Source organism: Vanessa atalanta, chromosome Z, assembly GCF_905147765.1.
Source record: "Vanessa atalanta chromosome Z, ilVanAtal1.2, whole genome shotgun sequence".
Taxonomy (NCBI): Eukaryota; Metazoa; Arthropoda; class Insecta; order Lepidoptera; family Nymphalidae; genus Vanessa; species Vanessa atalanta.
In genome coordinates this window covers 16,179,216-16,195,676 of record NC_061902.1, presented here as the reverse complement: position 1 = coordinate 16,195,676, position 16,461 = coordinate 16,179,216, and the positions used below count along the sequence as shown (strand labels likewise).

Below are 16,461 nucleotides of genomic sequence, written 5' to 3'. Positions count from 1 at the left end.
TATTTGATATCCCCATCGTTTTAACATGTTATTCGTGACTAGATTCAATTTAATTTACCAAATAACCTCTTTTGAAAAATATAATCTTAAAAATATATGAACGAAGTGTTAATATTAAAATTTATATATATGAACATTGATTCATATGGCAACCCTTTATCAGTAGAATTAAATTAAAACTTATTAAAATAATTAGGCTCTTAGAGTTTTGTAGTTAACAAGTTCACAATTACTAATTGCTATTTAAAAAAATAAATAAAATAAATCCTTACAACACGCTGACGATTTTTAATAAAACTGAGAACGATTGGAGGGAAGTAGATTCACTTTTAAACCAGACTTTATTGCGCTCCACTTACAGAGCGTTTAAAAATATTGACTACTTGTTAATCCTTTAGCTAACCAGTAGGATCGATCATGACACTAAGCGCGTAGGTACATCAACTTCTCTACTTGGATGGAGTTGACTCGCCAACGACGCAAGGATCGTATTTATATATTATGTCCTTAGAGGTCAATTTTTCTAACAGTATTCATATTCAAATATGTTCCCACATCACTAGTATCAATAACACAGAAATAGATGTGTCTCCGCTAGATTGCACTTATATCAAACTAAAACGAATACATTTTAATTTAAAGTAACAATTACACGATTATTTTTCGTATGCTAACCACCTGTTTACAGATCAAAGTCTGATTACGACTTTAATTCGTCGTCGGCAGCCTATGACGCAGGCTATGAATACAACCAATGAGAGATCAGTATTTGATCGACTTAGTAAATCTGACTTTGATCACCAGTTTGGAAACCGGAGGTTATGTTTTAAAGTAATCATCCATTCGTTAACACCGAGAATTGAGAAATATGTACAGCTAGCGACTAGAAGCCGGTTTTTTTTTTTTTTTATTGCCCGGGAGGGCAAATGACTCTGCTCCACCTGATGGTAAGTGGTAGTAGAGTCCAAACGCGACGACGGCTAGTGCAGTTGGGAAAGGTGATCTGCTCTAGCCGCCCCCGCCTTGCCGGCCCGCAAGATGCCTCTTCACGCCTCGTTTGAAGGAACCCAGGTCATAAGAGGAGGGGAATACGTGCGCTGGTAAAGAATTCCATGTTTTGGAAGTGCGACAAAGAAAAGAGTTGCCAAATTTCTTTGTACGCGATGGAATTGATGTCACAGTTAGGCGGTGACATCGAGAACCAGCACGCGTGGACTTGTGAAGGAAAGGGGAAGCAGGAATAAGGGAGAATAGTTCCTCTGAGCACTCGCCGTGACACATTCGATAGAAAGCGCTGAGTGCCGCTATCTCTCGACGCAATTGTAAAGGCTCGAGGGTGTTGGTGACCTTTACATCGCCAATAATGCGAACCGCACGTCGCTGCAACCGATCCAAGGCCTCCAGTAGGTACTTAGCGGAGCCATCCCAGAGGTGCGAGCAATATTCAACGCAGGACCGTACCTGTGTTTTATACAGCAGGAGCAGTTGAGCAGGCGTGAAAAAACGCCGCACCTTGTTCAGGACTCCGAGTTTACGTGAGGCTGTTTTTATAACAGCCTCGATGTGATCCTTTGGATTGAGGTCGCACCGAACGTCGATTCCCAGTATGGCGACTTTGCTATGTATCTCCAGCGTGGTGCCACAGAGGGAAGGAGGAGGGGAAAATGGTGACTTTTTCGCTGTGAGAGCGCACACCTGTGTTTTCTTGGCGTTAAACTCAACAAGATTGTCAGAGCCCCATTTGGCGATGAGTCCTAACGTCCTATCGAGCTCAACAACAAGATCCCTCCGTCTCTCCTCAGTTTCCGCCCGTCCAGCCGCTGCGCGTCCGTGGTATCCCCCGTGCACTGTACTGTCATCTGCATAGCAATGTATGTTCCCGAGAGAGAGCATATCATTGATATGCAGAAGAAAGAGCGTGGGGGATATCACAGACCCCTGGGGGACTCCAGCATTCACTACATGGGATTTTGAAGCGCAACCATCAACTAGAACGCGAAGGCTGCGCTTGTGTAGGAAGCTAGCAATCCAGGTGCAGAGCTGAACCGGCAGACCGTATGCCGGCAGCTTGGAGAGAAGACTTCTGTGCCAGACTCTGTCGAAAGCCTTGGAGATATCGAGGCTGACGGCCAACGACTCTCCACGCTTATCGATAGCTTCACCCCAGAGGTGTGTTACGTACGCTAGAAGATCACCTGTGGACCGTTTTGGTCGAAACCCGTACTGACGATCATTAATTAGACAGTGATCTTCTAGGTAATGGATCAGTTGGTTGTTTAAGATCCGTTCCATCACCTTACAAAGAACTGAGGTGATAGCTATTGGCCGATAATTTGCCGGGTCAGATCGATCCCCTTTTTTGGGAACCGCTTGCACATTAGCTTCTCTCCAAGAATCCGGCACACATCCTGTAGAAAGAGACAGCTTTGTCGACGACGGTTGGTCTTATTTGTCTTTAAAACAGTTTTATACTTCGCGAGACGTTTCAGGTTGCGACTGCAATGAATTTTAGCAAAATGAGCGGAATTCAGAATGTTACAAAAATGGATGAAAGCCTTTATAATATACATTTTGTTTTTCAAGAATATTCTAACTCTAAAAGGTACATAAATATTTGATTACATTTCTTTCATTTTAAATAGATTGTTTTTTTTTATTTAGGTACTACATGTTACACCTAAGCTACAAATACAACGATCCGAGTATAATAAACTAGAATAATTTGTCCACAAGTATTGTTTCAGGAAATTAAAACTCCGGCCGAGCTGCTATCGCTGTCTAAGCCGTGGTATTATATCTTCACTAGTGACAATACAATTGCACTGGATTTCGTACATGTGATAAACTAGCAGCCCACCTCGACTTAGTGGGGGGTAAAAATTATACAAAGTTACCCTTCCCTTTTCCCCCTGGAATTTCAAATTTCCAAAAAACCTTAGAGCGTTTAAGTTGCAAAAAAGTAACTGTTAAATTTCAAGTCTATCAGACCTTTGCTTCGGAGACTTCGTGATGAGTCCCAGGTGGTATTTCGCTTATCTTTATATGGATATACATATATTCTGGACGCTGTAACCGAACTCCTCCTGAACGATTGGACCGATACGATGCATTAGTTTATGGGTATTCGTGTGAAGCGAGCTCTGATTGGTCGCAACTGTTACTGCGCTGTCACATATCATATCACGATTTGGACATCAACCCGCGACATATATTCACACATAAACGTATTGTAGGCACAGAGTAGTGACTAAGTAGAGATTACAATTACATCTATTAAATTTTTATATTTTAATAAACAATATAATACGGTTAATTTTTACGGTCAGTCTGAACTTCAAAAGGTACTCGATCTGTTATAAATACGTAATCGCAATAGTGTACGGACTCGCTACCGGAAACACAATTAATTTTCCTTTAAGTTTTTACTACAAATGCGCGTACATTTATCCTAATTCAAATACGAATGCTACATTAAAATATCACGATTGCTAAAATTATTTCACCATTAGTATATTTGGGACAGTTTTTATTAATGAATATTCTCCGAACCTTCTTTGATAAATTAATGTCCGAGTGCCCGTCTATAGAGCCTACAATTGTCTAATTAACAAAGTTATCTAAGAATTACTTTATTGGCCGTCGCCTTAACAATTCGTTGGCCGGTTTTTGTCATTGTTGCGCATTATAACCTTAAAGTTAATACGGATCTGCTTACTGCGTAACAGGAACGAGAAGCATCTCGTAACGATATTTCAGAGTACGGCTGTTGAAAAAGGTCAGTAAATAATGTTAAATGACGTTTAAAAATAATAATATCTCGATCTCGGATATGGAAACAAAAGGTGGAAGCGCGCGGAATATTCTAACACGTGTCATAAATACGTCAAAAGTGCTGCTACTTTAGTTAATACTTATTGCCGTATTTACAAAAAAAAATGCTTCGTTCCGCTCCCGCTCGAATTTGTATTCGGTTTTGTTACTTCAGTATATTCCACGCGCTGCAGCAGCCTTTTGTTTTATAATCAGAGCAGATCACGTTACGAACGAATAAAATCAAACAAACGGACGACAACTAAGAAATTATTGCACTAATTACTACAGACTAAGATTTCATAAATAATATAATAATTATCGTCGGATGAAAACGACTCCGTCAGCAAGTGAGAATATGTTTCCGTAAAATTTACAAATATCGATAGAGATTAACATGAATAATACTTATTATTAACTATAGTCAGTCGAAAGGCGCCGCGCGACCGCTCGGGTGTTACTTTAGTTTCATACATTCATTCTCTTCGTTTAACAAAACAAAAAACGTAGTAAATAAAATACTTTAAGGTATATTATGACATAGTGGACTCGATGGTCAAAGCAAATCTGATCGGTATGCGTATTTAAGATCAATCAATCAGAATCAGATTTTGACCAAATTGGTAAAAATAATTCGTTTCGACCGACAAGCGATGGGGGGAGGGGCGAAGGAAGAGAATAATTCGAGCACTTATAAATTAATTTAGCTAAAATATATTACCGATGTTTTAATAGATTATATACATATTATCACAACGACTATCAGATCATTGGGTTTAGATGACATCCCGGTTCGCTACGAAGCGCTCCTCCCTTTTAAATAGAATATAACTTTAACTAACACATTCGGATGCGTCACATTGCGTACTCACTTTTAGGCCTTCATTTTCTGAACCGGTTTTGAATCGAAATTAATTATGGGAAGGCTGTGAATTAATCGTTCGAGATAGATTGTATTTCCTACTGCTATGTAATTAATTGTTATTATTGCTCGTAAAATACCGTCGACGGTCATAGATAACATTACATAAATGTTACAATTACGTACTCATTAAAGTCAACACGATACAAGTTCACAAAGACATCCGATTTAGAGACCTATCTAGCTTACCTGGCTACGATCACACGTTCTTAAAATATTAATATTAAAATATATACATAGTTACAAGTTATAACTATTTATATATTTTATAGTTAAGCTAATAAATTCACCATTCGGCTTCGGTTTCTATAAAAATATATATACATATATAGGTATTATTTTGTATGATACCTGCGGAACTGAGTTTTGTCTTATGTTTCTACGGTAAAATATACTTTATGTCATACGTACGTAATATATACTTAACGTTTCTTGTCGGTTTTTCTATTATCTACTAGTTGTAGCGCTTCCGGAAAGAATGCCAACGTGAGGATTTCTCCGACCGACACGTCGGCACGCCTCCCGCGATAAGTGGTGAGGTATAAGTAAACGTCAAATTATTTGAAAACGTTTTAAAGACAGACGGAACGATACATATTTTACACTTAAAGTTATTCTCTAATTTTATTCGCCGGTTGCTCATGGGTCACTAATATAATTAAATCTATTTTATTAGTTCGTTTAGTAATTTGGATGAGCTACTGGTCCGACAAGTGGTAAGCAGTGGGCATTTAGATGAATCGGACATGACCTTCCTGAAGATTTACGCTGCGCGAAAATGAGAATAACAAAAATACATAATAAAGACATATCAGGTAATGGGAGGCCGAGTTGGAGACGAGCTAAAGTCGGAAAAAGAGAATATGATTGTTCGGGCTTTAAAGTATATGTTTAAACAATCCCATCGTTCGCTGTCATTAAAACGGATTACTGATATTAGAACACATTTATAATTAATAATGATTTCGATTATTATATTACACGCGCAGACATACTTGACTCGATATAATTCGACTATTAACGTAACTATGAGTCCTTATTTATATAGTACCCTCACCGCCGACGCTGTCTCACCGCCGGCTACGATAAATCCTAATTACCGCCCTACCCTCGTCGCACCATACCTAACTGCATGACACAGAGCTAACGTCGACCACCTCGTATACTCATTTTAAAAATAATAATATTTTTCAATATAATTTAGAGTATGACTGATTAATGCAATTCACATTATATTTTTATATTTATAACTATTAACATAGAGAACTATCGAATGTTCCCTTAATACAGATTGGACAATAAAAACATACCTCGGGCGACACTGCTCACAGTACTTACTACCCGTACCGTTTGGAACCGGCTTCATTAACATCTACACATGTATGATTACGTGAACGTCGCAATATGTCGTATATATTTCTTATTGCAGGAGTTGAACGTGAAACGCAACGCGACCACACGCAATGCAATTGCAAATACCTACCTACTGAGTAACGATTTGGCCAAAACGTACGGCGAGCGTATTCCGACAACCTACTGGATATCGGCTAACGTTTCGGACGTCTTCCTGTTGCGTGTGATGTACGACTTGATGCCTGCTTCCGCGTTCACTTCGGCCATGCCCAGTCTGGACGTCTCTTTGAGGAGATTGACAAAGTTCTGATATTTCGAAATGGTATTTAGTTTGTTTATATTTATTTTCAGAGTCGGCTTCTTGTGCTTCACGGTTTTGGTGTGCCAGACTAGGACCTTAGTGCAATTCGCAGCTAGCGGCTCAATATCCTCGACCTTGAGGTCTAAGCTAACTAGGAACCTGTCTTCCTCGTGTCCAGCGATGAATGGCATGTTGGCGGTTTCCTTCAGGAACTCGATGTTGACTGCGAATCCCGCCATATCCACTGGGAAAGTTCTCGAAGCCGGCCACGAGTCGAAAAATCCAACCACCTGAAATATTTTTATAAATATGTATTTTTTCCATTAATTTATATTCTGTGGTAAAAAATGATTTGCTTAGGCGTTTTTTATCTTATAGTATAATTATACACAGCTTAAATTAATGGTCACGATTATTTTAGTTTAAATACAAAACGTTTCGAAAATGCGATAAAAAAAACATAAACTTGGATACGCACCGGTTCTGATAAAATAACGAATACACGGTACCTTGGAATTATCCATACATTAATCTAATTACGTACATAATATTTAACTATTTGAAACATAGTTGTCTAGGTGACATGTAGTAGTAATGATCAAATAGTCTCTTGACATTTAACGGTAACTTAATCGAAATTCCTATTTTCACGATTACTTAGAACTACTACACCGCTTCAGCTGCGAGACGTACAGAACGTTGGCGAAGATTAAAAATATTTTCAAAGACTTAACTAAGTTATAAATACAACTCATGGTGATGACTTTTGTAGTGTTTAAATTTAGCTGTGTATTGTCTGCAATAAATAGTACTCGTCAGGGTAGGTACCGCCCACTAATCAAATATTCTAACGCCAATAGAAAAACTTAATAATTTGAAGAGTGTGGCACTAAAAACAAAATAGCTCAGTTACCAAGATTGGGAGCGTATTGGCGATATAAGGAATGGTCAAAATTTCGTATGTTGCTTGTGTCTATTTCTCTCTCTTATGGGCAGTAGTTATCTCGTCATCATTTGACCGTTTTATTCCTCTGAATACCAATGCTATATAAAATAATAATAAATGACACGTATTCATTAAAAACGATTAAATTGCCTGAACAACGACAAATATACTATTATAAAATATATCTACATACTTTTTAACGTCTTTATATATAAATATATATGTATTAAGTGACGCAATAAAAAACGCGGGGTTCTGCTACAGAAACGAATATTGCCCCGGGAAGGATTTACTGAATCTATCGTTACTTCTTGTGTTTACGCAGTGATTAATCTCTGTTTCTATTAATATAGTCAATGTTACTGTGCGCGCCTTATATTATGTTATCCCAATATCATTTTATCCATAAATAATATGAATTAATTTCATAAAATGAAACACTTCCCATACAAAAAGCATTATTCTCACTCATCGCATAGTCTACGCTCAAATAGCAATATTTAGTATCAAAGGAATGTAATATTCTATGGGCGGTGATGACTAATCGCCATCAGCCTTCCCAATTTGAATAATTCATACAGTGAAAATTAAAAAATATAATAGAGCAGCATCGATATCAGTCATTCGAACGACTTTTGTAACCGTATGTTGAAGTTACGAATGTAAAGTGACTCCTACAAACATTGTCACATGATTTATGTTAAGATTAGTCATATTGAATACTACGCTTTTTCACATTAGCTAAGGTAACACGTTAGGTAAGGTAGGCCATTAATATAAATACCGTTAAACTCGAGGCTGAGCGATATATCATGCCCGTACATATTTTCTTTCTTGTTTAAAACGAAATGTAATTACTGTAAACTAACGATTTTCGTGACAATTTCAAGACACCTCGCATAAAGGGAGAGGGCGGGGCATTAGCTTTTAGCACGTATTAATGTTCGACCTGAGCCTCTATTGAATTATCGCCCGACTACGGTATCGTACCAGTCCTAATGACGTCATTTATCAACGTCGAAAAGAAAATAAAAATAACGGTGAATTGTTTACTTTTGTTTGAAAAAATTATAATTTAAAGGAGATTCGTATATTATACAAAGTGAAATGAAATATAAAAATATTATAATTAATGTCTCTACGAAAAGATATTTCGTGTTCACTCGTACAAAGTCATTGCGACGGCAGATATTTATTGTCAATAATATTATTTATCACTAATATTGGAACGAATGCATGAATGTATTGCGGCCTGAGCGATAAATCACTTAGATTGCGCTATATTTGTTTACCACGTTATAAAGAAACATATAACGGGCAAAAATATATATTCGCCGGTGATGTAAGAACAGTACCAACACGAAAACAAATCTTTTAAGGAATAACATATCAAAACTCATAAACGAGGAGACGTTTTTAAAATAAAAGCTACTAAAACATTATGTATAAAACTTAAGATAAATGATATGAAATATTTAAAATACCAGAAGATCAGCCCATTCCGGGGGTTGCAGTATGTAACATTATAAAATAACACACCCGATATAAGCTGTTACGATACACGATCTATGCGGTTGATGTGACAAGCATGAGTTTTATTTTCATTTTTCCTATTAATATTTAAAGGGAGCAACTTATGTTGTTATCATTGATATGTTACTATGAAAAAAAAATACTATGCCAGTACCGTGTTTCCGGGTTTTAATAGACAAGTAGAAAAAAAATTACCAACCTTTCCGTCCTTCACTATGGGTGATGAAACTCCATATTCCCCAATCAGTCCGACCGGAAACATGGACACCTTCTTAGTATTTCTCAGCTCATCGAAGAGCCGCAAATCCACGGTGTTGTCATCATCACCAAAGTACAACACCCCTTCGGCGACATTCTCCTGCAGCCAATTGAGTGCGACGCGTCGGTTGGCGACTCCTCGCGGAAAATTTGTGCTCTTGTAAATGAATGGTTTGGGACTGGATATGTGTGTGTAAGGCAGGCCGGTCCGTCTGAAATTTTATATAATGTATAATATACACATTAACTTTTCATGTATTATACGGGCACATGAAAAGTTAATGTGTATTGTAAAACAATATAACCATCGGCCTCGGCAAGCGAATACAAAGGAACGCGTTAAAGAGATCTATTCGGTTCGCAACACATGTCTACTCGTATGACAACGAAAGGTGTGCAAATATCTCTCATTGTGCCGAAACTAGAATATTAAAAATATGGCATTTATTATTCCAAGCCTTAACCAAATTGTAGGCCCAGTAGGCCAAGAGGTAACTGAATAACAAAAGTACACGGGTCACTCATTCCCTATCAAAAAGGGATACAAATCAAAAACCTATTCTCAACGGTTAGCACTAAACAAATCTCTGAATAACTGGGACAATTTCTATTTGCTGACGATATAATAAAAAAAAACAAATTTAAGTTTAATTTAAAAAAAAAAAAACGTTTATATTCCATTTATGTAAAAAATTTAATAAAAATATTATTTTGGTATATGTACCTTGTATACATACATATGCATTTAGTAAAAAGTGGTGATATTGATATTACAATCAGACACTCTAATTTTATTACATGTATAGTTGAAAACTTCATGGAGAAACTTCATAAATATTTAAAATTTGTGGATAACGTGTTGGAGCAAAGCTAAATTATTAACTCTTAACTAAAGAATGAATAACATTCAAAACTAAAGTAACAACTGTGCCCACACAGACAGCCTTTGCCAAAAGGCACACAGGGTACACTTATTAGTGTTAATCAATTCTGTTTCCTGTAAATAAAGGCTATTGTGTTTATATAAAGTTCTTTGTAAATAAATACCATAACAATTTATGAAGTCAAAATATTACATACCTAAGCACGCTGGACACTTGATCGGAACACAAAGGCTGGTCGTCTGCAACAATCCAATGAATTCTAGGCACATGCATCAAGGTATGTGCCAATCGTGTCAATTCAGGCACTTGTTCTGGTCTGGGGTATGTAGGAGTCACATAATATATCATTTTCAAACTTGTACTGTTGGTGACGTGTGGTCTTTCATCATTAAAGTTAACATTGCAAAGCTTGTTTCTCACAGCAACTGGAATGCTTCTTGAATCAGTTTGAATACTGTAAAATAAATCATGTAAGTCTTAATTTGAGTTTTACTAGGACAATAATAAAAACTGAACTGAACAAGTAGCAGCTGTAGGATAGTACTCAAACACAATATTGTTATTCTCGTTGTTGATGACTCTGTCTACATTGCACCAGTAATTTTGAATATACGATAGAAAAGGAACTTATTGCAATTTTAAGATTATAGAGGGAATTATGATGATGATAATGTCCTTTTGACTTTGGCCACAGTGACCATTCCCAAATGAGATTAGGCAATTTCCAATACACAACATAGAGCACAAGAAGTGTCCTATCTATTCCCTTTATTTCCCTTAACCAGACTCAGGTTCAGGACCACCGGCTGGATTATAATTTAAACTTGTCATATACTGTTTTCTACCTGACACTTCTTAAATAATAATATATATATATATATATATATATATATATATATATGTATAGTATGAATAATTTATCATTTGATTTAGGACCCGAACAGAAATAATAAAAATGTATAAGAGAGAAAAGGTTACCTATTTTATCAAATTTATTATGTTTCAAGTGTTGTCAAGTGTTTAGATTTATTTTATCTACCACGGAATACAAATGCTGCTTTTTTATTTTATCTCAATGAAAAAACCCTAGCAACTCTAGGTTTGTTGATTGAGATAAAAAAAATTATGTCACACTATTGATAAAATTTAAAATTATTATCTATTAATGTGTCTCGTCACAGAAATTTTACTAGAACAATGGTGAGAACAAAACTACATGTAAGTTTTATTTTATGAGGAAAAGCATTACATAAGGTTTATTGCCAAATCACAATATTTGGTGTGTTGTGTTTAAAGAATTACATAACTTCACAGTTTCCAAGGTCGGTGGCACATTGGCAATGTAAGAAATGGTTTAAATTTTTTACAGAACCAACGTCTATCAGTTGGCCCTTTTACCAAACCTATTACAAATTACAAATTATCCTGATCCGGTTTCTACACCAGATGATGTCTAATATAGACTAGACAACAGTTTAGTTAGTTAAACAATGGTCTATATATTATTTCAATAGGATAGTGGTTTAAATAACATGTATGTTATGTTTCAGCAAGAACATGCAGTAGACATAGTTCTCATTAATTTTTATAATTAAATTACTAAGCTTGATTGAAATAGAATTGTAAATGGCCAATTTGAAGACACATGAATTTATGGTTTGAGAAATTATGTATAAATAGCTATTAATCAATAAAAAGAAAAGTATATAATTGATTTATTATAAAATCTATTTCTATTTCTTTACAAAATATGTCATTACTGAATTTAATATTCCTTTTAAGATGGTTGTGTGTGTGACGTATAATTTATGAAGAAATTATAGTATTCGATTATCTTGTCAAATGTATTGTCATATTTTATTATGTACAATTCTTAAAGTTAATTAAAGCCAAGTTCTCTTATGGTTTTGTCATTTATGTATCAATTTAATTAACTTTAAATATGTCTCAAGAGGATTCTGTCGATACTACACATTCATTTTCACAAGGCACAATGTCTCGCTATCTCCGACCTGACAGATTTGAGATAGAACCGAATTCTAGCAATTCTGACTTAAAATGGACTCATTGGCGATTTACATTTACAAATTTTTTATCAGAAGAAATCTCCACTAATACTCCTGACTCTATGAAACTGATGTTGTTGGTAAATCATTTAGCTCCAACAATTTTTTCATATATTCGTGATTGTAAATTTTACGAAGATGCTATTAAATTACTTGATAGTATTTACATAAAACCTAGAAACGAAGTTCTAGCACGGCACATACTAATTACGAGAAAACAGCGACCGGAAGAAACAATTTCCGAATATTCACGAGCGTTGAAACTCTTGGCTCATGACTGTATCTTCCGAAACGTTACTGCCGAAGAACACGAACAACAAACGATTAGAGGAGCATTTATTGCAGGTATAAGTTCTCAGAAAATTCGAGAGCGTCTTTTAGAAAATATTACAATTACTATGGATGAAGCTTTAAATCAAGCTATATCATTAGAAACGGCAGAAAAAAATTCAGAAATAATTGCTGGTAACACAAATTCTTCGCAACTAAATGCATTTTCTAATAATATAAATGATTTTAATCAAAATGTGGCGGTATCTACTACACAACGAAGACGCTGTTTCTTTTGTGGTGGCAACATACATCAAAGAATAAAATGTCCTGCTTTTAAAGTCACATGTCAACTGTGTTCTAAGCAAGGCCATTTTGCTAAGGTTTGTCGAAGCGGTAATCAACAAACTGCAAATGCTCTTACTACTGACACATGCTTACATTATTCAAATGAAAGTTTCTTAGCTGCATCGCCTAGTAGCTTACAAAATGCTACCGTACCTATTTTTATAAATAATATACGCGCTGATGCCTTGATAGATACAGGAAGCTCCGTCAGTTTTATCAATAAGAAATTAGTACAAATAATGAATTTAAAAATAAAACCCTGTAAACAGACGATTACTTTAGCATCGTTGACTCATGTATCCTTCGTAGAAGGAATGTGCCATGCTACAGTTAAGTTACAACATCATATTTATCCACAACGTCAACTTCTAATAGTTAACAATCTTTGTGCAGATATCATTATTGGCCATGACATACTAAAAGATCATTCGAAATTAGAATTTAAATTTGGAGGTAATAGAGAGCCTTTAAAAATATGTAACGTTATGAATGCATCTGTGCCACCAGTGTCTTTATTTACTAACTTATCATCTGATATTAAGCCTGTGGCGGTAAAATCTAGACGATATAGTAAAGAAGATAGCGATTTTATTAATACTGAAATTTCAAAGCTTTTAGCAGACGGAGTTATTGAACCCAGCGTTTCACCTTGGCGTGCCCAAGTCCTTGTTGCTGGAGGAGGAATTCACAGAAAACGCTTGGTAGTAGACTATTCGCAAACTATTAACAGATTTACATTGTTAGATGCATACCCTTTACCAAATATAGAAAATGTAGTATCTGAAGTTGCAAAATATAATTATTTCAGTCAAATAGATTTAAAAAGTGCCTACCATCAAATCCCAATATTAGAAAAAGAAAAAATTTTTACTGCCTTTGAAGCTGCTGGCAATCTATATCAATTTACCAGAATACCTTTTGGAGTTACAAATGGAGTAGCAGCATTCCAACGAGCGTTACATTTTATAATTAAAACAGAAATTTTGAAAGGTACATTTTGCTATTTAGATGATGTTACAATTTGTGGAATGGATAAAGGTGATCATGATCAAAACTTAAATTGTTTTATGGCTGCTGTGAAAAAGTATAATTTAACCATAAATGAACAAAAATCTACATTTGGTGTCAATTCTATTAATCTGCTTGGATACAATATTAAAGATAATACTGTCAAGCCTGACTCTAATAGATTAAAACCATTATTAGACCTGCCACCCCCAACGAATAACAATGAATTAAAACGAACACTTGGTTTATTTGCTCACTATGCAAAATGGATCAATAATTTTTCACAAAAAATAAAACCATTGATTGGCATTAAGTCTTTTCCAATTGATGATACTGCAAAAACTTGCTTTGTATCCTTAAAATCAGAAATAGAAAAATCAACTTTAGCCGTTATTGATGATAATGATATTCTTACTGTCGAGACTGACGCATCAGAATTTGCGATTGCTGCGTCACTATCTCAAAAGGGGCGACCTATAGCTTTTTTTTCTAGAACACTTTCAGATTCAGAGCAACGCCAATCTTCAATCGAAAAAGAAGCATGCGCTATTGTAGAGAGTCTTCGCAAATGGCGTCATTATTTAATTGGTAAACATTTTTTACTTTTAACAGACCAACGCTCTGTTGCATTTATGTTTAACCAAAATCATATCAGTAAAATAAAAAATGAGAAGCTTGAACGGTGGCGTCTCGAATTATCTTGTTTTAAATATGACATAATTTATCGTCCGGGTAAAGAAAACACAGTTGCTGATGCTTTATCAAGAGTGTGTGCTCATATGAATGTCGATAAATTACGTGAACTGCATAATTCCCTCTGTCACCCTGGCATTGTAAGAATGATGCATTGGGTTCGCATGAAAAACTTACCGTATTCGGTGAATGATATAAAATCTCTCATACAGTCTTGCCAAATATGTGCAGAAATTAAACCTCGGTTTATGAAATCTAAAGGTCAATTAATAAAAGCTACAGCACCTTTTGAGCGATTAAACATTGACTTTAAAGGACCTTTACCATCGAATACTCCAAATAAATATTTATTAACAATAATCGACGAATACAGTAGATTTCCTTTTGCATATGTCTGTAAGGAAATAACAACTGCAACTGTTATAAGATGTTTAAAAGATTTATTTTACACTTTTGGAACACCGCTTTATATTCATAGTGATAGAGGATCTGCTTTTATTTCTAAAGAGTTTACAGAATTTCTAAGTTCCTTGGGGATTGCATGTAGCAGAACAACGCCTTATAATCCACGTGGAAATGGTCAAGTCGAGCGTCTCAACGGCACTTTGTGGAAAACAATACAACTTGCTCTTCGTACAAGAGAAATGCCAATTGAAAGCTGGGAGCAATGTCTGCCAATGTCCTTACATGCAATTCGCTCACTTCTTTGTATACCAATTAATACAACTCCACACGAACGACTATTTAATCATCCTCGTAGATCACCTCATGGAGAATCGTTACCCTCTTGGTTAATTCCTGGACCTGTGCTAATGAAAAAAAATATACGCAATAAAAACGATCCATATGTTGAAGAAGTTGAACTATTACAAAGTAACCCCTATTACTCTTTTGTGAAACATAAAAATGGGCGGGAATCAACAGTTTCAAATCGGAACTTAGCTCCACTTCCCACTCCAATAGAACACTACATAGATAAAAATTTAGAAGAACAATTAAATAATTCAACTACAAAAAGACAGCAAGAACAAGAAGATATCGTAGATGTTTTCTATGACTCAGAAGACCGAAATATAAATGCGGAGCATATTGATGTTCAGGACATACAATCTGTGACACCGAGTACGTCTGAGGATCAACATCTTAGGCGATCCGAAAGGACAAGACGAACTCCATATTATTTAAAAGATTATAGTTGCGTGTTAGAAAATGTTAGAGGGGGTGAATGACGTATAATTTATGAAGAAATTATAGTATTCGATTATCTTGTCAAATGTATTGTCATATTTTATTATGTACAATTCTTAAAGTTAATTAAAGCCAAGTTCTCTTATGGTTTTGTCATTTATGTATCAGTGTGCCACCAATTGAATGCAATTACCGTAAATAACTTATGATGTGAGACGTGTGTTGCGCTACTACAGAAAACAATATTTTTCAGTCACTACAAGCATCATATTACATAAAGAACCGAAAGCAGAAATATTAATTTAAATTATGTTTTAATCCGTTTACGCATTGAAGAAAAAATAATGAAATTACCTTAACATTCCCACATTACTCCAAGTAAACAGTAACCAAATAGCACTTAGAAAAACAGCCATGGCAAATGTATTTTTAAATATTTTAAAAAGTTTCATCTTAAAACACAAACATTATTTGCGAAACTTGACAGTAATTTTTTTTATCGTATGTTATATACGTTACTATTCCCTTTGAGGCATTTATTTAAAGGGTTTTCCTTTAAATTAACTAGATATTATATATTTTTTAAAAAGCAAGCACGAATCGTCACTTTTCCTGATCGAATGACAAACAACATCCACCAATCGACATTTAGCTGAATGTCAAGTTAAAAATTACAGAGTATATTCTAATACAACAAACATGCTAGGTACTTGTTTTACTCAGAACCGTAAAGTATGTAGAATTTAACGTATTAAGTTAAATAAATATAATTTACATATATCGATGGAATGAGCTATAATTTAAAAATTTTTTTTTTTTAGCAGATTTTTTTTTTTAAGTTAGTAAATTGAAGTACTATCAGCGTGAATTATTTAATAGTA

At 35.1% G+C, this 16,461-nt stretch overlaps 1 protein-coding gene across 1 annotated transcript; it reads right to left on the bottom strand.

Annotated features, from left to right (window-relative positions):
- Positions 1–5,741: 5,741 nt before the first annotated feature.
- Positions 5,742–16,180, bottom strand: LOC125075918 (galactosylgalactosylxylosylprotein 3-beta-glucuronosyltransferase S-like). The gene is made up of 4 exons (XM_047687764.1): positions 15,935–16,180; positions 10,204–10,461; positions 9,065–9,335; positions 5,742–6,676 (listed from the first exon to the last, which is right to left on the bottom strand). The coding sequence occupies exons 1-4, from the start codon at positions 16,030–16,032 to the stop codon at positions 6,266–6,268; spliced, it is 1,038 nt and encodes a 345-aa protein (XP_047543720.1). The 5' UTR covers positions 16,033–16,180; the 3' UTR covers positions 5,742–6,265.
- Positions 16,181–16,461: the final 281 nt, after the last annotated feature.